The 20,724-nt window shown below is 47.7% G+C and overlaps 2 protein-coding genes across 2 annotated transcripts; one reads left to right on the top strand and one right to left on the bottom strand.

Annotated features, from left to right (window-relative positions):
* Positions 1–2,105: 2,105 nt before the first annotated feature.
* On the bottom strand, positions 2,106–3,371 carry Mrpl36 (mitochondrial ribosomal protein L36). The gene is made up of 2 exons (XM_027400130.2): positions 3,215–3,371; positions 2,106–2,934 (listed from the first exon to the last, which is right to left on the bottom strand). The coding sequence occupies exon 2, from the start codon at positions 2,919–2,921 to the stop codon at positions 2,613–2,615; it is 309 nt and encodes a 102-aa protein (XP_027255931.1). The 5' UTR covers positions 2,922–2,934; positions 3,215–3,371; the 3' UTR covers positions 2,106–2,612.
* A 1,441-nt stretch (positions 3,372–4,812) lies between these two features.
* Ndufs6 (NADH:ubiquinone oxidoreductase subunit S6) lies at positions 4,813–12,658 on the top strand. Its single transcript, XM_027400129.2, has 4 exons — positions 4,813–4,966; positions 5,518–5,571; positions 11,905–12,027; positions 12,469–12,658. Exons 1-4 carry the CDS (start codon positions 4,859–4,861, stop codon positions 12,532–12,534), a joined length of 351 nt encoding a protein of 116 aa, XP_027255930.1. The 5' UTR covers positions 4,813–4,858; the 3' UTR covers positions 12,535–12,658.
* Positions 12,659–20,724: the final 8,066 nt, after the last annotated feature.

The following is a 20,724-nucleotide window of genomic DNA, read 5'->3' as shown; positions in this document are numbered from 1 at the left end:
CTGGCCAAAGATGCCAAAGGGAGGGCCAGTCTGGTCAGTGTCCGGCAGGCAGAGGGCTAGAGACAGTGTCTTTTGCTTTGCAGGTTTCCATTTGGCCATCAGAGCCTACAAGGTCGAGTCAGAACATTGTGAAGCAGTTCCAGGGAAAGGAACTAATAATGTTAACTAATGTTTCTACCACATTTTACCCAAAGAATTAAATGCTTTTCTGGGAAAACCAGCTTGGTAAATTAAGGCTTTAAATTTTTAAATTTAGGGGAAAAAAAAGTACAGTATTTTAAGACTTAAATTTTTCATCATGACAAAAATAAAAATCAACCAACCAGTGAAAGGAAGAAGTGTGCTCTTACCAGACTCCTGTAGCATGTCCCTACCTGCACTCAGGATGTGACAGCTTGAGTGGCTACCTTCAAGTGTTCCTGATCAGGTATCAGGTCAATGTAACTTATTCCTAGTGGCCAGGGAAGAACCCACTAACTCTATCCTGTCAGCATACCCAATCAAGCAGAAGACTGAACTGAGGGTCCCTCAGGCCTACCAGAGCTGAGATGGCAGACCTGACACTGGAATTGCAGAAGCCAGGTCCTAAGAAATTATTTCTGCCCCCATCCCTCACTCACCCTGGAAGTTGGTGGGGCAGGTTGAATTTTCTGCACTGTGAACAGGCCCCTGAGGGTCACTTGTCACTGGTATGCTGCGCCATCTCCAGAAGAAAGGACTACAGCTAGTGCCCTGAAGATGAGACAAACTGTCTTACAAAGCCATTCTCAATTTCTCAAAGCTGTGAACCATGAGAAATGTCTAATAAGAGGTGAGCCAGGCACTTCCCACTTCTAAAAGGCCATAAGTGTCTTCTTATCAACAGAAATCCTACCCCACTGGGCTTGGCCTGTAGCCAGAGGTTAGGGTGAACGAGTTAGCTACTCAAGTTGAGTTATACTGAAAACAACTTCAACTGGAGAAGTCTGGAAATAAAAGGATGACAAATGTCCTGTATTACTAATGCAGTGACAGGCACAGATCGATTCTTGATTGACATTATAGCTCCAAAACTTATAATTTCCTATCTTATAGATAAGGAACTGAGGCACCCAGAATGGAATGGAATGTCACACAGCTAAAAATGGAGTTGGGATTCACATCTTACTTCTCCAACTAAGTCCCAGAAGCAGAACTAAAATGGCCTCATAGAAGTGACCACAATGGAGAAAAGGGTGCTTACAGCCCGGCCTCAGGGCCCTCTGCTGGCCAGGTGTTTAAGTGGGTTTCTGCTCCTCACCTCCTGCTGCCTGGGCCCATCAGAGGAAGGCTTGTAAACCAGCAGTGTGTGTGTGACCTTGTGTGGATAATGAACCTGAGGACATGCTTATACTATTGTTCGTGCCAGGTCCTTCTACTAAGTTGCTGGTTTTACTCATCAAGACTAGCTGTTCCTCTGTGTCCCCAGACTCTCCTCCAGGCTTCATGTTCACATGTACGCTCACACATGCTGTTCAAAATGCAACAGATCACAGCACATGGTTCTCCTATCTTCTTTAAAAATACATTATTGCCAGGATCCGTCCTCTCAAAGCCTTGTCTGGAGGGTCCCTGCTTACACCTACCTGCTCACCAAGTATCAGACCTTTACCTGTCTACAGTCCCAAGAGCTATTGTTTAAGACCCCAGGAAAAGGCCATGGTTCATCTCCTGTAACCACCCACTAAAAACACCTCTGATTCCATCCCACTCCAGAAAATGATGCAAAGTACCAGCTAGCATTCCCTAGAGGGGACAAAGGGTCCACAGCACTTTGCATCAGAGTTACAGGGCCACAAAACATGCTATAGTCTGGAATGTAAGTAGATTACACAAGGTGAACCTGAAGTTCACTGGACTAGTGAGATTTAAAACCACAAAAAGGCACAGTGCCCAAGTCCTACTCCAAGGGGAGCACAAGCCCCAGCCCCGCTTTTTAACACTAATGAATGTAAGCTTTGAAAAACAGCTGGTGTCTCAATGCTCCCTTCAGAAGCCCGTGTGCTTTGTCATCTTCGTGGAGCTGAAAATGGACTAACCTTCTGAAAGCATAAATTTACGGTATAAAGAACACTACTACTCCAGTGTTTAATAACAATCCTGACATTTTTAATTGGTGTCTGAAAAACAACGTTTTCCTTGAGCAAAGGTTGGGACAGTCACTATCCAACAACATCGTTTATTTTTAAGCTGGGGTTGCAGTGCTCCACTCAGGAACCTTCCGGCTCAGTTGGCTTATTGGAAGCACTTGCATTCTGTGGCATTTGATAACGAGTGAGAAGCAGAGGCAGGAGGTTCTCTGCAAGTTTCTGGTCAGTCCGGGCTACAGAGCCAGACCTTGTCTCAAGAGATAAAACCAGCTTTGTATTCCAGTTTCTTCCGTCCTGCAGCGCAACACACAGCTGCAGGAACAGTAACAATCCTCCTCCATCTGCAGCTTTGGGCTGACTAGAATGGAAAGAACTGGGCTACGATTCAGCGGGGAAAGCGGGCGAGTTCAACAAAACCTTAAGACCCAAAGATCTCAGGTTCCAGGACGCTTACATTTATTTTTCTTTGACACGGTGAGACGAATTCCCCGCGGGCATTTGCCCTTACATTTGCCTCTGCTTATGCCTGGGGTTGGTCTTACAGAGCACGAACCAGCGCCCACGCCTCTTTACCATGTAGCAGTCCCTGCAGCGCTTCCTGAGGACACCCTTGGTCTTGAAGCCCTGTGTAAGCTGCAGGTGCGGCACGGGGCGGCCCCAGAGAAGTGAGCGCGCCTCTGCGCAGGGTCTGGCGCTTGGAAGAGTCCCCAAGAGGAATGAGGAGAAGGCCCGGGGCCTCACCGCGAAGCGGCTCAGGTGTAGGAGCGGATGCATGAGCGAAGCCACCGCGCTTCTCACGAGCAGGGTGGCCATGCTGAGGCCAGACCTGTGGGGAAGAGAAGCGTGATCACTGGCTGCTGCACGTCTGCCTGTCTACCCCTAGTGTAGGACAAAACCGCCCTGCCTGGAGTCAAGAGGTCAGAGCACACTTGGCAGGCTCGCACTCACGGCTCCGCGCCCCCACGGGCCCCGCTGCGAGCTCCCCCCTAACCCTCCCCCCCCCGCCCGGAAGTCGCAGATTCGTGAAGCATAGCTCGGCCAGGGCCCCCGCCCGCACTCCTGGCCACAAGCCTCTGCCAGCCGCCCACGGAACGCGAGACCCGCACCTGGGAAAGGGTGCCACCCGCGGCGAGCTAGTGCCCACGCGGCCTCAGGCGCCGGCTACCGGAAGCTTCCGCGTCTGCGTAGTGCGGCGAGAATGCTGCCGCCAAGAACAAAGATGGCGTGCGGTCACGTGGGAGCGGAAGCCCAAGGAGCGTGCTTCCGGAGATGCAACTGCGGCTGCAGGCGCAGGAACCGCTGTGGATTGGGACAGACGGTGGGGGTGGGGTGGAGACAAGGAGAAAGCAAGAACTAAGTACAAAAATGCAGAACTAAGTACAAAAATGCAGACTTAGACTGAGAAAGAAACTGCCAACGGTGAATATATTGGGAAAACAAAAAGCCTACATCCAGATTAAATGTGCAGGTCACGTGTTTCCATTAAGTGGCATTCTGGCACACGTAGGAAAAGGCCAGGAGAGCAAGCACAGACACTGCTTTAGTTCGTTAAGGCCCTCCTCACCCCCAAACTATGAAAAGCTCCCAGAAGTGTGGAAAGACTTCGACAGTGAACTCCCCACACCATCACTGGCTTCTACGGTTAACTCTCTTACATCTCGGATTTCAGGCAGTTCGTAAACCCACTCATCTTATTTTTATGTATAGCAAAGTAGGTTGCCAGCAAGGCTACCCTTCCCATTTCTGACTTCCCAGTCTCAAGCTTCACACAAAGTTCACTTAACCCACCCTGGCACCTGGACACAGGAATGCCTTGACCCCAGAGTTGTATCAGTGCTGCTGAGATAGGAAGATGGTGAGTGCTGGTTAGCCTGAGTTACATAGTTTAAGGCTAGCCTGGGCAATTCAGGTCCACATTTGTTGGGGCAAATTTCAACTTTGTGAGGCTTGTGTGTGTGCATCCTTGTGTCGTACTACCTTCTCTGGTCATCTTCCCTTTGTCTTCAGACTCAACTAGTCCTTATGCTATGGCTGTAGCACGGAGAGGCAAGTAGGAGGCCAGGTCATCAGCCTCCAACCCTGCCCGAGGGATCCCAAACAATACATGCTTGTTGGTAGCACTTTCTTGGAATTAGTGATCCCTCCCTGCTGAGTCTGGGGTCCGTGTCCATGTTGTCCACACCTGAGCAAAGCTGCTCACACTACGGTGTAACAGTGTATGATGTTCTGAGGAAGGTTCTGACTCAGAGTCAAGTGACACGGGCGAGCCAACAGGCTCTCCAGAGTTACAGGGGGCAATTTCCATCAGGTCTCTCTACTTAGCAGAGCTTTTCAAGGTTGCTTTTCCATGCCAGGTAAAATCGCTGGCAGTCTAACTGCAAACTGATTAGCGCTGTTGCAAAAGTGCTCAGAAGTCTCCTTTTCCTTCCCCAACACACATGACCAGAGAAGTTAAGTGCATGTCCTGTTTCTACTGCTGAACAATATTTCTTTACTCAGCAAACACTGAAGTTTTGCATTTTCTCTATGGCCATAAAAGCGCACACAGAGCATCTTCGGTTTCCGCTTTGCGCGCACGGTTAGAGCCGCAGCTCATCAACCCATCCTGCAGGAGAACCAGCCCGTCTGCCTGCCCGCCGGCCCAGGGAAACCGCAGGACGAAATAAGTCCCGCGAGTGCGGTCCCGCTGACAGCGGCGCGCCTGCGTCGGCGCCTCTGAACGACGCGCTGGGTCAAGGGTCACCGGCAAGATGGCGGCGGCGTTGACCTTCCGCCGGCTGCTGGCTCTCCCTAGGGCTGCGCGGGCTTTCGGGGTGCGAGTGTCGTCGAGCGGGGAGAAGATCACGCACACCGGCCAGGTAACGGCCGCAGCGGCCACGCCTGGAGCCCGAGACTGACGGTAGCGGGGCGCGTAGCAAGGTGTGCTTCTGCCAGGCTCGCGCGCAGCCCTACTGGGGCTCACCTTGGGGTGCAGCCCGCAGCCCGCAGCCCAGCTCTGACTTCTAGCCGGTGGCTTCCGATTGGGAGTTGGTATTCGCCCGTTCTTTGAATCATATCTTTATATTAAGTTCCAAGCTTTAGTAGCAGGGAACAAAGCAATTCTAACGTGCAATATAATGGCCAGGGTGGGCGGGGAGAGCAGTGCCTCTCCTTGAAGTGTCCCCTCTTGGAGTGGTTGGCTGTCTGTGAAGGCAGGGGCTTGTCTCCAGTCTGCACCCTAGTCTGTCATCACCTCGGGATTCCTTCAGTACAAGGACACTGCCTCTTGGTGGGTCTGTCTCCTCATCAGTGGCTTTAGGCCACAGGGAACATGGTCCTGTGATATTGGTGATCAATGTTATGTGACTTCATTCACAATTCAATTGTAAAAATAGTAGGTGGTGTTTTATTTATTATTTCTTTTTTGTAGGTTTATGATGAGAAAGACTACAGGAAGATTCGGTTTGTAGATCGTCAGAAAGAGGTAAGTGAAAGATCTAGTGGAAGAGATAAGAATTCATAAAACATAAATAGGTTGAGCAACCCTTAAGAAGATGTTGAGCACCAGGATACCCACTCTCAGTTCTGTACCTCTATAAGGGGCGGGTTGTGTTGAAACCACAGGCACAGTGTAAGTAGATGTAAAGAAACAAGTGGATTTCATGTTTATACCTGGACCCGTCTTTGAGGTGGCTTCATGTGTACGTCAGTATCCTCAAATCTGAGGCATTGGGTGGTCCCAGGCTTCTCATGGAGCTGGTATTTAGTGTGTGCCAGTTTAACGTGGAAGAGCTAAAGAAATTCTCACATATCCTAAGCACCCTAGAAACCCTGGAGTCCTAAATGTAAATTGTGTCAACTCCCCGATCCCTCAGAATACACAGCATGTTGTAATAGTAGTCTGGGTTTTCATAGCGTAATCTTGTCTTCCGTCTGGTACCTGTCATAGTGGTTTTATTGCCGTGACAAAACACCATGACCACAAGCAGCTTGGGGAGGAAGGGGCTTATTTCATTTTATAACTCTCAGGTCACGTTCCTGAGGGAAGTCAGGGCAGGAACTGAAAGAGGCCATTGAGGGAGGCTGCTTAATGACTTGGTTTGCTCAGCCTGTTTTCTTATGTTAGCCAGGGCCACCAGTCAGTCTAGACGTGGCACTGCCCACAGTGAGCTTGGCCCTCCCATATCAATCATCAAGAAAATGCCTTCACAGACATACCTGCAGGTCCATCCTATGGGGGCATTTTCTCTGTTGAGTTGTTCACAGATGATCCAAACATATGTCAAGTTGACATAAAACTAGTCAGTACAATATCTCTTACATTAAAGGAAGACACACTATTAAAATTCACTCTCCTGATGACTTATTGAGGTAAGATTTCTATAGTTTTCATCAAATGGATTGTGCTGTGCTCCACCCTCATATTTGCAAGTGTCTTGTGGCAGGGCTGAGGGTCAAGCAGCTGAGGAGTACATGTGTCCTTACTCCCTGAGCCTGGTCCCTAGCTTCATTGTGTTTGTGGTTTCTGGCTGGCCTGGTAGAGGGTCCTAGCTGGGCCAGAAACCTCATGTTACAGGGTCACAGGGAAGAGTTTAAAGATAAACTGAGACAGTAGAGCTAGATGGACAGAGCATTGTGTCAACAGGGAGCTGGCCTGGACCTGCCCTGCCCTGATGGATGCTTCTCAGATCCACTATTGTCCTGGTGCCTTGTCCTGCTTCAGCGCTGTATGCGTCTGGGTTCATATTTCTGTGGTGAGCACTTGTTTGCTGGGTGATGAGGAGGCATTTGCTCAGTCATTCTTTCTTTAAACACAAATTCCATTCATGCGTAATTTAAAATATTTATTTATTTTGGTCTTATCTTTTTTATCCTTTTGGCGGTGCTGGGGTGGAACTCAGGCCCCATATGTACCAGGTAAGTGTTGTGCCTCTGTACCGAGAGTACTGCAGAGCCATGTCAGTCTCCAGGAGGTGTGAGTCCCACATACACTCTTCCAGATGGCTGTGCCCGGCCTACAGAGTTGGTGAGCAGTGTTGGAACCTAAGTACTTACTCAGCTCCACATCTGCAGGGGACTCTCCCCGATGCTGCAAGTTCTGGATTTGCACAAGTGTGTGGTTTCTCTCCCCTGAACATTCTTTGCCCTGTTTCCCTCTGTCTCTAATCTGAGTTTCTTCAGTTATAGGTTAGGAAATGAGTTGTGTCTGGATTTGATCCGAGGACTGTGGGTGAAAGGATGCTGGGCAGTTAGATCAGATCTTCAAGAAGGCTGGAAAGCGTTCAGAAAGATCCTGGCTGGCCATGACCTGAGGGGTTCGATACCTGCCAAGCACTCAGGATCTAGGTCTGTGGTGCATCTTCATCCTGAGAGGGTGCTGCACCTGTGCCACCTATCCTTACCCTGTAAGAAAGGTTACATGTCAGGCCCAATGATGTAGAGTAGATGGTACCTTGGGACCGCTGAGTGAAGAAGAGGTGGAGCAGTTTGTTACTCGATTGTCAGGCATGCACTGAGGATGGGTGGTCCTTGGTGGCGTGTGGTCACAGCAGCGTTGTCCACAGTTAGTATCTCTTGTGTCATTTGCGGAGCTCAGGTCTTCACCTCAGAGGCTGGTGGCCACCCAGTGGTCACAGACAAGGACAGCACAGAAAGTTCAAGGGAGCCCTTGCTTCACTGAGCCGCTGGCATCCTCAGCCCCTTGGAAGGTGGTGACACTTGCAGTTTGAAACTAAGCAGTTGGGCAAAGTATAGGACACCAGGAGATCGGGTCTGCTGTTCACAGGGCTGTGCTGATTTTCTGTTGTCAAGGTTGAGAAGCAAACCTCTGTAAGGGACATACTCTCCTCAGAGCTATGACTGTAAAGTAATCTGAATTTCAAAGGTTGTAGCTTATGGTAAATACTGCTTATAAGGCAGGATCTCAGAGGAAGTGTTTGGTAGAAATTCATAATCCCCACCTGGGGCCAGTGGTGGCAACTTCTCTCCAAGGCAAGAGCAAATTTCAACAGCCCAGGACAAGCCTGAATGTCATACACTCAGTTCATAGGCTGCTGTGGGTACTACTCCTGTTGTGCCTATGATTTACAGGCTACACACATAGGTACATGTATTGTCTGAATGATAATTGACCAAGCTTTGAGTTTATGTTACACCAATAGCCCTTTCCATGAAGCCCACATCTCACAGCATTGTGTAGTCACCTGGGGCACTGTTCAGTTGTGCATCGGTCTTGATGTTTTTCATAGCACCCTGTTTTATCTTTAATAACTCTTTGTTTGAAATAAAGAAATATATTTTCTGTAGGAAACCAGATCATAGACAAATGAACTTAAACCCGAGTGTCCTTTGGCTAAGCCAGCTGACCATCGAAAAGAACATGAAAGGGTGGCTTTTAAGTTTGATTTCACCCCTTTGTAAAGGACACACTTCACAGTGTTGGATAGTTTAGGTACTGAGACAAGTCCTTGACAGTTCTTCCTGTTGGCTTTCTCCTGTGACCCGACAGTGCTTTCCTCCCCCTTTGTCCTCTGGAGTGGAAGCAGGGCACAGTCAGGTTGAGCACAGTGTATATTTGGCGTGTGGTTGGGCGTTTACCATCCAGGCTCTTTGTATTCCTGCTTTGAACCAAGTTCCAAGACACAGATGTTAATCATGGGAGGTCAGGGTGCCCTGGAGTAGTGATTAAATGACAGGAGGGCAGGCACTTGTCAGTCACCAGTGTGGAGGTGTCAGCTGTCCTTCCCACAAGGAGACGGCTAGGCTCCGCAACTGCCTTGATGAATTCCTGTGCGTTTGTTAGTACAGCCTTTGTGACATGCTGTCACCTCTGCAGACTCATAGGATTTACACCACGGGGCTTCGTTTGTATGGTCGCTGCCTTTACTCACACAGAGTGCACAGAACAAACAGCTTTTCCTAGCGGTTCTAGATGCTGGTGTCAAGGAGCTGCCTAACTGTCACAGGGGACTGTGATCACAGTGGAGGACTATTTACGGGACTGTGCTGTGGAGGACACTCTTCCTAGGGCACTATATTCACATAGGACTGTGTTGGTTATTGTGTTTGTTATTGTGTTTATAGAGGGAGGACTCTTCACAGAGGACTATGTTCATTACTGTGTTCACAGAACTGACTGTATATGGGGAGCATGGGGAATCACGGCTGGGGAATCACGGCTGGAGAATATGCCTAATGCCCTTTTGCTGCAAGCATGCCGCTTCCATTTCCAGTGTCTTCCATGTTTACAGAGCTGAACCTTTCAGTAGAGGCTGTACCAAGTGGTAATCTATAACCGATAATGTGCCCCAAGGCTGTCTAACCCTTCCCAGACATACTAGTTTCTGTCCGTGTGGTCTTAGGGGTCTGATGAGAGGGGCCAGCATCCTGTTTTTATGGCAGTGGCGTCTCCCCTGAGCTCCTTTCTGAGCCAGGTTTGGAGACTTCACATCAAGCTTCACACTCCCCCAGCCTGTGGGCCGTGATCTTGACTGCACTGGCAAGAGCGGTATTACCACTCTCTGTCTGTACCCCAGAGAGTGCAGGGACTGAGCAGCCTCTGGTTCCGGAAGTGAGTGGCTTATTTATTTATTTATTTATTTATTTATTTATTTTGATGCATCTTAAGGCCACTCTGCTGAGGTTCAAGATGGGAGATGCTGGGTGGCACACGCTGGTAGCTGAGTAGTAGCACAGACCTTCCCTGCTCACAGCCAGAATTGCTTCAGAGGATAGCTGATCACCCTCTGTGGCTTCAGAAAGCTGCTGGAGAAGGGAGGATAGGGTCCTGCTCACAGAAGGTGTTCAGGGTCTGTCCACAGGCCTGGCGTGCATGGAGGTGGTGTGTACACAGAACAGTTTGCGGCACTCATTGTTCAGTTCCCTTCCTGTGCGTGCATAGAAGTTGAAGCTCCAGGGTGCAGTTTTGGAGTATTGCCACCCTAGATGTTGGGGCCCCAAGGTGCAATTTTGGAGTATTGCACCCTAGGTGTTGGGGCTCCAGGGTGCAGTTTTGGAGTATTGCCACTGTACCTCCATCTGAAAGTGGGCTGTGAGGTAGTCTGCAGTAGCCATAGCTCTGTCCCATCTCTGGACTTTGCCCCTGTGGGTTCCCTGCTAGGATATTGGAGTCATTTTGAAAAATAAGAAAGCTGTGAAGTAGAAGGAATAGTGTAATGGTTCCCCCTTCCCATTTGCTAGGCTTTCACTGTCCACAGTGGTGAGCTGAGGTGATTTTGAGGCACACAGTATGGCCTTTGTTATGTTCTGCCAGCATGTGGTCCCACTATCCCAGATAGTCTGGGAACAGTATGGAATATGTTAACTGTTCTAGCTTTGCCAGAACATGTGTTAGGACACACTGACCTTCAGAACATGTGATCATGACAACAGAGTCACACCTAGAAAGTTACGGTAAATCCTTTAACTGATGCGTTAGCTGTGTTGTGCTTTTTAAAATGTACAACTCAGACTTTATCCCATAAGTCATGAAGGGCAGCTCTGGTACGTCTCAGTTTTGAGCAGATAGCTGATGCTTCTGCCTGGTGCCAGACTTCATGGAGGATAGGCGTGGTTTCTGTGTGTTTATGACCAGCACACGGGAACCATCTCCAGGAAATGCATGCTATGGACATGCAGGCACGGTGGAAATATACTAGTTACAGGGCATTTTTCAAGTGGGCAGAAGTAAGCTCTTGTTGGAGGTGCACAGCATGATTAAGAAGTGGCCGCTTCGTTCTGCCCTGGTGCTTCACTAGTGAAGTAAAAGTTGCACAGTCAAGTCCCGGCTGTGAGGAAACCTGGTGAGAGAGACACTAGTCATGTCAGTCACTACTCTGGTAATCCACCTAACAGAGAATGCAGCACAAATGCAAGTGACCAGAGGGAAGGACATCGTAAACATCATTAAGTGACCATGCCACTTACCTCTGCACATCAATTGACCCCAGAAAAGTCAGACAAATCAAATCACTATCCATAAAGAAGGGAAGTGTTCACATAGCACCAGGCCCTGGTTGTTCTTGGGTGGATTCTCTAGGGCCCTTTGGTCTCTAGTGATCCGGTACTACATGATTTGTTTATGAATCGAGAGCATGGGGGAAAACTTTGAGATGTTTGCCTTGGGAACACAGTGTTAGAGGGACATCTGGTATTTACAGACATGGAGCTCCAGAGGGGCACATAACCCCAGCAGTGAGTGACTATGAGAATCAAACTTAAATTCTAGTTACATGGAGAAATGGGGTGTGGAGACTCCCACAGCAAAGAGCCTCCGTAGCCTCATATAGTTGTGGGCCTGGAGAAACAGTGCTATGGGATGGGGCTTTTGTATTCTGGACAAACCTATTATGCTGTTATACCGTATTCCACGTGGGGGCCAGACGATACGTTATTGCTACCTGAGATCACATTCTCAGGAAGTGCACACGGCAGAGTATAGCAGCCCAGGCCATGTGGCCACCTATACGGTCTGTTGGGTTTGGGAGAAGTGTGGATGCATGTGGGGAGAAAGGATGTAAGACAGAGCAGGTGACACAAAATGAGCCCCAAGTCTCAGCAGTCACTGAATCCAAGGAAGGGACGAAGGGACAAAGGGAGAATTTGCCCTGTTCCAAGACTGAAAGTCTGGGATTATATTCCATTGCAGGGGTACACGGTGTGTGCCTACCTGTGTTTAATTGACTTAACTGTGTTTTGAAGGACCTTGGTGCTCATTTTGAGTGACGCTGTATTTACTTCATAGATTTGGATGGATGCTGTACACCTAACTTGGATGTAATTATGAAGATTTTGTTTGTCTGTTTCTTCTCTCCTCCAGGTGAATGAAAACTTTGCCATTGATTTGATAGCAGAGCAGCCCGTGAATGAGGTGGACCATCGGGTCATTGCCTGCGATGGAGGTGGTGGTGCCTTGGGCCACCCCAAGGTGTACATAAATTTGGTATGGAGTTAGGCAGCTTGCTGTTTTTTTTTGTTTTGTTTTGTTTTGGTTTTGGTTCTTCAAGACAGTGTTTCTCTGTGGCTCTGGAGGCTGTCCTGGAATTAGCTCATGTAGACCAGGCTGGTCTCGAACTCAGATCTGCCTGCCTCTGCCTCCCAAGTGCTGGGATTAAAGGTGCCGGCCACCACCGCCTAGCAGCTTGCTGTTTCTTGGTGCTCACCTTCCCTCCCAGCCACCTGCCCTGGCTCTCCGGGTGTCCCTTCCATGCATGGGGTGGACCCAGGTAACAGCCACATCTCAAAGTTCAAGCCTCACCTCATGTTTTCACAGGCATTTCTGGTTGACATTATTTCAAGTTCAACCTGACTTCCAGTGTGCTGTCTAATTGGGAATTGAAGTAAAATTTACAAGTATGAGATATTTCCTTTTGAATTTTTTCAGGACAAAGAGACGAAAACGGGGACGTGTGGCTACTGTGGCCTGCAATTCAAGCAGCACCGTCACTAGTGTGGGCTGTGTCCTGGTCCTCTGACACCTGTGGGACATCTCCACGTTAGGTGTTTTGGTGTGAGGTCACTGCTCTATGAATGGTGTCCCTTCTTATGAATAAAAGATGCTACTATCATGGACAGTGAGGCGTTTGTTCCTTTCATGGTGTGAACTTCTGGAAGTGAATTCGCGTGTAGCAGACATGAGCAGGAGCAGCTGCCCCTCCAGTGCTGGCTGCTACATGTGGGTACCAGGCACTTCCTCAGCTCTTTTCATCTGTGGGATGACCAGGAAATGGCCAAGCGAAGGAGCAGTGAGGAGAGAATCACCTCCCCCTTGTACATACACACCCCGTGGCTTAGTCTGAGTGACGTCAGTCTGTGTGGCACAGCGCTGTACACTCACCTGGAGATGCAGGGTCCTCCCCGCTCATCCTTACACCAGCAGAGCATCTTCAGACCCCATTGGAAGGCATTTATGGTTACTGGCCCAGTGACAAATGTCCTGTATATTTAACCCGGGGTTACAATGCATCAGTATACCACTAGTAACAGCAGCTGGCTGGAAAGGCGCCCACAAGGATGTAGAAGCTCCTGAGGAAGAGGTGGGGATCCCCAGGGAAGAGGTGAGGATTTGGGGGGCCCCAGAGAAATGTTTCCATTGGTCAGAGTTCTTTTGCTCTACCTGTACAATGATCATGTGGTCCAGGAGAAGCTTTGCAGTCTTGGATTTCTGGATGCCCAAGGCACACGAGCTGGATAGCCAACCTAGAGGCTTCCAGTTTCAGGCTTTAGAAGCCAGAGGCAAAGGTGTAGGTAGTAAAAGGAAGGACCATATTTGTACCAGTCAGTCTTCTACTGTCCTCTAGCCTGACTAGAAATAGCTGCAGGATCATCTAGGGGTCATAGAGACTTAATGATTGTAATAAATAAATAAATGAATGATGAATGAATGAATGAATAAAAATCTGGTGCTAGCTGTTTTGAAATAGAGGCAAAAAACCTTCAGGAGTTGGAATTGGGTTTTGCCATCAAACAGTCATAACTGTCATGTGATGGGGAATGTACTGTGTATGTTTATCTTATTGACTGTTAAATAAAATACTGTTTGGCCAATGAGACAGCAAGTAGACGGGACTAGGAGTCAAAGAGGATTCTGGGAAATGTATTAGAGAAGTGCTGATCCAGGCAGGAAGTGACATAGCAAGGAGACTCATATTTAAGCGAAGGAGAAACAGGAAGGGCCCTCTTTTCCCCTCCGCTCCTGCTCCAGCGGCACAATGTGATCCACCAATAAGGATGGATGCCATAAAGCCTCCGATAAGATAAGTCTTATGAAATATATAGATGTATGATAATTGAGACTGAGCTAACAGATGAGAATCCTAGTCATTGGCCAAGCAGCATTGTACCTAATAAAAGTTTCTGTGTATTCATTTGGGCCTAACTCGGGTGGGCAGCTGCCGTGGGGCTCAGGCAACATTTTGGTGGAAAGATTTATCGTAACAGTCCTGTAGTTTCAAGGCTCTGGTGTATTCAAACCAGGTGGTCACCTGTATGAGGGCCAGCCTGCTGGCTGATGGGCTGATCATCCTGTAGCTGGATCACCAGGGAAGGGCCTGACAGCTGCCAATTAGGAAATCAATCCTCTCCAGCCCCCACATCTTATTTAAAGGAAAACAACCAAAAAAAAAAAAAAAATGGCCTAGCAGTTAAGAGCACCCACTGCTCTTCCAGAGGTCCTGAGTTCAATTCCCAGCAGCCACATGGTGGCTCACAACCATCCGTTATAAGATCTGGTACCGTCTTCTGGTGTGCAGATATACATGGAAGCAGAATGTTGCATACAGATAAATTAAAAAAAAATAAAGACTTAACAGTAATATTTAACTGCTCACAATGCTTAACATATTCCAGGTTCCAGAGTGTAAATGGAGTTCTTAATTGATCTAGATAGTAAAAACCTGGAGTCAGATATAGAGGAAAATGCTGAGAGATCAGAGAGGAGCTAGCCACCACCGCACCTTACCTCCTAAGAGTTTCATTAGAGAAGAGAGCGAGTTCTTGTTTCTGCCCAGTTCCTCACTTCATTTCTGTCTGTACAGCAAGCTCTATTCTCTGACCTTCAGATAGGCTTTATTTTTGTACAAGCAAGATATCACCACACAAGGGTAATGTGGGCCCCTCTAATACATGAAGATTTGGGGACTCTAAGAGGGGCCGGAGAATTCAAAGATGTGGGAAGCTCAAAGGAGGACATGTCACAGACAGGACACTCGGGCACGAGAAGGGACACAGCTAAACTAGTTCTGATTTTTAAAAAAGCCTGATTGGAAGATAAAAGTGATGGAATAGAAATGTCTTCTTGTGTCTCTGCAAGTAAGTGGGGGGGGGAGGGGAGTCGGCGTGGGGGACTCTGCTCCCAGGAGAGAAAGCAAGGGAAAAAAATCTAAGTTCATCAAATTAAAAAGGAAACTGCATCCTAAGGTATTGATCTGGAGCTGGAATTACCAGCATTGTGAGCTGCCTGGTGTGAACTTGGGTCCTCTAAAAGGAACAGCGTGGGGTCTTAACCACTGAGCCATCTCTGTAGCCCCAAGTTTTTAAAAGTTTGTTATTACAGTTTTGCATATGCACAACTTGCACGCTGACCATTTGTTGCGGAGTTTTCTTGTCCTGCTAGGTCCTGCCATTTCAGCACACAGATGCTATATTAAATTGTTGGCCGAAGGCCAGGGCTTCTTATTGGCTAGCTCTGTCTTAATTAACCCATTTCTATAAATCTAAGTATTTCCATGTGGTCTTGGCTTACCAGAGAAGGGTCTGGACCTCTTACTCCTTTGGCAGCTACATGTCCTCTCTTTCTGATGGGCTTTCTTGGCCTACCTTTCCCAGAATTCTCCTTGTCTCCTAGCCCTGCCTATCTTCCTGCCTTATTGGCCAACAGTGTTTTATTCATCAACCAATAAGAGAAACATATATACAGAAGGGCATCCCCCATCAACCATTTCTCCCCCATCTCTGTCCTCACAGATCTCTCTTGTTCACGTCTGCTTTGTTTTGTGATCCACTGAGTTTAACCAGGATCATTTGTGTGACCATGGGCTTACAGCAGTCTGCTGGAACCTGGTGGGCTCTGCAATGGGTACACAGCTGGAAAGAGTGATGGCCCCTGTCCCAGGACATATTACTAGCGTGGAGGTAAGGGTGGGGCCTCTGAAGCCCCTCCCCCTTTCTGTCTGATCATCGATAAGGCTGACTCTGTGTGGGCCCCACACAGGTAACTACAGTTGCTGCGAGTTAATGATCGCAGTAGTTGTTATGTGCAAGCTAGAGAATCTGCTGGGTCTCACATGCGTCTCGCCCCTTGTTCCTTAATGTTCGATGAGCCTCCATTGCTTGTATTTCAAAATTTGGACAGCCCTGTGTGTTTGCCTTTGCCACTGTTCATTGTCAAGAGAGGCTTCTTTAAGGCTGGGAGCACTTTTGTTTGTGGCGACTCAGTCCGAGTGTTGGGCAAGAGCCTGGAGACTTAGTTAAGAGCAGAGATGTCTGGTCGTTTGTGCTAGGAAAATGTGTGTGCATGTGTCTCTTTTGCAGGCAGGGAGCAGCCTTATATACAGATTTACAGCCAAGTGGGAAAACCCCAGGTGTAAGAGCTCGTGTTTTTGATGCCAGTGGGGCACGGCGGGAGCTGTAAGCCAGGACTAGAAAACAGTATGCACCTGTAGTTATTGGCTGACAAGCAACTCACGGAGACCCCGTGGGTGCTGGGGCCCAACATCTCTCCCAACATTTGTTTATAGGTAGAAGCACTTGGTGCTAGGCCAACTTAGTTAACCAGAAATGTGGGCCCATGACTTCCCCAGATCTGTGTTGCTAGCTAGTGGGAGTTGAATCCAGGACAGTTGGCTACCCCTACCACAGTCAGTTTGCTATCGCACAAGCAGGCATGTATTTCCTTTCAACAGGTTTCTTCACATCACCCCTGCCTTGCACCATAACTCCCTGCCTCTTTCCCCACCTAAACCTTTCCACCCACAGTCTTATGTTTTTCACTTTTAACACATTTCACCATTCCCTGTCCCTTAAGGTAACCCCCACACCCTCTTCCCTGTTTCCTGGCTTCCACAGGTATCTCATGTTAGACGTACATAATGAACTAAAGAGTTGCATCTAGGATCCTCATACAAGAGAAAATTTGGCATTTGTCCTTTGGGGCCTGGATTACTTCACTCACTATTTATTTATTTTTGTAACTGAGCAATGTCCCATTGTGATTATATACCACATGTTCATTATCTGTGTACCAGTTAAAGGGCATCCAACCTGCTACCATTTCCTAGCTGTTGTTAATAGGGCAGTGGTGAGCGTGGATGTTCAGTAGGTGTCCCTGTTGTAGGTCTTGGAGTCCTTTCCCCTGTAGTAGGTCTTGGAGTCCTTTCCCTTGTAGTAGGTCTTAAGAGTCCTTTCCCCTGTTGTAGGTCTTGGAGTCCCTTTCCTCTGTTGTAGGCTTTACAGTCCTTTGGGTAGATGCCCAGGAGGGGTACAGCTGGGTCATATGGTAGTTTTACTTTTAGAAACCTCTAGGCTGATTTCCAAAGTGGCTGTACTCATTTGCATTCCCACCCATAGTGTGTGAGTTCCCCTTTCCTCATATCTGCACCTGCACCAGCATTTGTTGTTTCTGGTGTTCTTGATGGCTGGCTGTTCCAGCTGGGGCAAGATGGAATCTTAAAGTAGTTTTAATTCCCTGATCCTTAATCCTTAGCTATCAATTCCCTGATGGCTAAGGATATTAAACCCCTTTTTAGGTATTTCCTAGCCATTTGTCTTTCTTCTGAGAACTTTCTATTCAGTTCTGTAGTGCTTTTTTAAAATTATTATTTGTGTTGGGTTTATATGTGTTTAATTTTTTTAATTCTTTGTAGTTTTTTCCCCCTGTGCCCAGCTGGGCAAGACTCCCTACCATCCTGTAGGCTTCACTCAACTGAGTGAAGACATAGCCTCTCTGTGAGAGGCTTTTCATGAAAGTCCATTTGTAGGAATAACATGAACTCTTAACATATGAAGTCAGAATGGCAATGCAGAGAATACAAGTTGCAATGGCTGGGCTCCTGCAAGGAGACAGAGCTAGACTCTGAAAGCACAAGGTAAACTGGAAGGTCCACCAATGAGATGACTGTAGACCTGCAGTCCCACTTGAAAGAGGAGTCCACAGTTCACACCAACTATAGACCCAAACTGGGGTTTGGTCCATGGGTGACTTCCTACACAGAAAGCCAGCTCTAGTGAAGTAATTAATTGTATCACACCAGGAGCTACCTTGATATGAGGACTAATGTTAGGGGCTGAATTGCCCCAGGGAACAAGAAATTGGGCACAGCCTATCCAGGGTCCATGTGGACACTACATCATGCTGAGTGTGTGGAAGACACAAGATAGGTGTGGCTGGCACACTGCACTGAGGTATTTAAGCACAGGGGATGCTTACCTTCAGTACTTCCATTCTCTGTCATGGGGAGATGTCATATGTGGGATCCCCAGGGAGTAGGTCTGAGAGTGCCCAGGCCATGAGTGGCCAAGACCCAGTATTCCTACTAGAGGGTCTTTAAATTTTCCCTGCCCACATCCATGGCATATGCTGCTCTGAGACGAATGCAGACTGAGGTTTGTGAACTGATTGAATGAGCACCCCAGGGAGACCCATATAACCCCAAAGTTTGGTCAGTGAGAAGGGCTTGCTGAGAGTACACACCAACTCATCCAACACACAGGCAGGGTACTGGAGTGAGCATGTGTGCAAAGAATGAGTTGTCTTCATCAGAACAGAAACTTTTGACTCAGTCTCTTTGATCCCAAGCGGATGGAATCTGAAAGCAGTTGCCAGCAGCTGTGCTCATACCCGACAGACAGACATGTTGTGGGGCCGGATGGCTCAAGCATGAGGTTCATCAGAAGTTCACTTCTTTTCAAGACAAAAAAGTCACACGTAAGCTGGAGGAAATATTGGAAGCTCACACGGCAAAACAATTCCTGGTCTTTTGTGACATAGGTTTGACACAAAAGGTTGATATGAGGGAAGTAGTGAAGGCACAGAGAGAAACAGGACAGTGGGTGTGGGAAGAGACAGATGCCCATCTCTGTAGTGAGCTGGCATCAGGCTGCACTCTTGAGTTGTATGCCTGGATGAGGCAGAGGGCTTTAATTTGGAATTCATCTTGAATTATGATGGCTAAATATGAAGGCTTGCATAAAAGGGTGTTTGTGGAGGACTGTTGGCAATGTTAAGAACATATTTAAAAAATCCCTGATTAGATTCCTTTGCTAACTCAATGAGATAATACAAAGGCATATAAATAGTACGGTTCATTGTTGGTTAGAATATGTACAAAATGGCCCCGGTGCTGGGCAGCTTTGTATCTTCGTGGCTTGGGTCTATGACCTACCCAGCTTCAGATTCTTGACCCAGCTAATAGAGCCAGGCATGAGTTCCTTATTGTGTAGTGGACCTTAAACCCAACCAGAAAGTAGTTGATTAGTCCCATAATATGTTGTGCTGCTGTTGTACCAGGGGCATAACCTGCCCAGGCGCAGGATTCACAGGTGGATATGATTCTTGGTTACGCGTCTCCCCTGGCAGCATGCATAGCCCCTTCTAGCACTATGAAAGCTATCAAGTAGGGATGAAGCTTCCATGTGAGCACTGGCTTGATTTCGCCACACTGCTGGCTCAGGTGTTTGGTGTCTTCAGCAGCGGAGTCTTACCACCAAGTTCTGTAGGACAGTTAAGAGCAGGGTAATAACCTGTAATATTTGAGAACTGTTATATTATAGGACCCAGGAGACAACAACTTGAAAAGAGGTGACCTGTACCTGGCTCGAGGCTTTTTATTTGTTATTTATGGTATCTGAAAGAGGTATTGCCCTCCCACATTATGATGTGGGAGGTAATTCCATTCAAACTCCACCCCTCCCCCCCGTGTGTGTGTGTGTGTGTGTGTGTGTGTGTGTGTGTGTGTTTATGAAGCTTCTACAGTCTTTTTCAAAGAGTCTTAGTATTAATTTTTCTTCCCAATATTCTATTCTCTACTCTGGTGTCTTAGTGTTCTACTGCTGTGAAGAGACACCATGACCATGGACAACTCTTGTTTTTTTTTTTTTTTTTTTCAAGACAGAATTTTTCTGTGTAATAGCTCTAACTGTCCTGGAGCTCGCTCTGTAGACCTGGCTGGCCTCAAACTCACAGAGATCTGCCCGCCTCTGCCTCCTGAGCACTGGGATCAAAAAGGCATGCACCACCACCACTGCCCAGTGGCAACTCTTAAAAAAGCGAACATTTACCTAGGACTTGCTTACTATTTCTGAGGTTTAGTTCATTGTCATCACAGTGGAGAGCATGGTGGCATGTAGGTAGATGTGCTAGAGGAGAAGTAGCTGAGCATTCTACATCCAGGTCCATAGGCAGCAGGAAGTGAGAGACTATGGAACTGGCTTGGGTTTTTGAAAATGCAAAGCCCATCCCCAGCAACACACTCCAATAAGACCATACCCACTTCCACAAGCCACACCTCCTAATCTCTCTCAAGTAGCCACCACTCCCTGAAGACCAAGCATTCAAATATATGAGCCTATGGTGGCCATTCTGATTCAAACCACCACACCAGGGCTGGAGAGATGGCTCAGCTGTTAATGGCCAGGTTCACAACCAAACCACCACACCTGGCCTCCAATACCCTACCCCACTTAAGGATTCCTGACCCAATGTTCCCTTTTCCCACCTCATACCACCTGTGTTCTGTCCTTGAAATCTTGCCTCCCCTCTCCCCTATTCCTTGAAATCTTGCCTCCCCTCTCCCCTATTCCTTGAAATCTTGCTTCCCCCCATAGTGACTCCTTACTATTTTCTTGGCTCCTATGGATACTTAAACACACACATCTGAAGATTCAAAGCTAGCATCCATGTATGAGAGGAGACGTGATGTTTGTCTTACTGATGTTGGTCTTTCAGGATGATTGCTTCTAGCAGCATCCACTTACCTGTGAATTTTATAATTTCATTTTTCTTTACAGCTGAATAAAATCCCATTGTGTAAATGTATCAGATTCTCATTATCCATCCATCAATTGGAGGGCACATAGGCTGTTTCCATTTCCCAGCTCTTGTGAATAGAACAGCCATGAACATGAATAAGGAAGTGTCATTGTA

Source organism: Cricetulus griseus, chromosome 2 (genome assembly GCF_003668045.3).
Source record: "Cricetulus griseus strain 17A/GY chromosome 2, alternate assembly CriGri-PICRH-1.0, whole genome shotgun sequence".
In the NCBI taxonomy this organism is placed as follows: Eukaryota; Metazoa; Chordata; class Mammalia; order Rodentia; family Cricetidae; genus Cricetulus; species Cricetulus griseus.
This window is presented reverse-complemented; position numbering and strand designations above follow the sequence as displayed.

Bases quoted from the DNA above. Each gene is read 5' to 3' on its own strand.
- Mrpl36 (XM_027400130.2), bottom strand. From the start codon at position 2,921: ATGGCCACCCTGCTCGTGAGAAGCGCGGTGGCTTCGCTCATGCATCCG.
- Ndufs6 (XM_027400129.2), top strand. From the start codon at position 4,859: ATGGCGGCGGCGTTGACCTTCCGCCGGCTGCTGGCTCTCCCTAGGGCT. The intron at 4,967-5,517 runs GTAACGGCCGCA...TCTTTTTTGTAG, and splicing joins AGATCACGCACACCGGCCAG to GTTTATGATGAGAAAGACTA. The intron at 5,572-11,904 runs GTAAGTGAAAGA...TCTCTCCTCCAG, and splicing joins TTGTAGATCGTCAGAAAGAG to GTGAATGAAAACTTTGCCAT.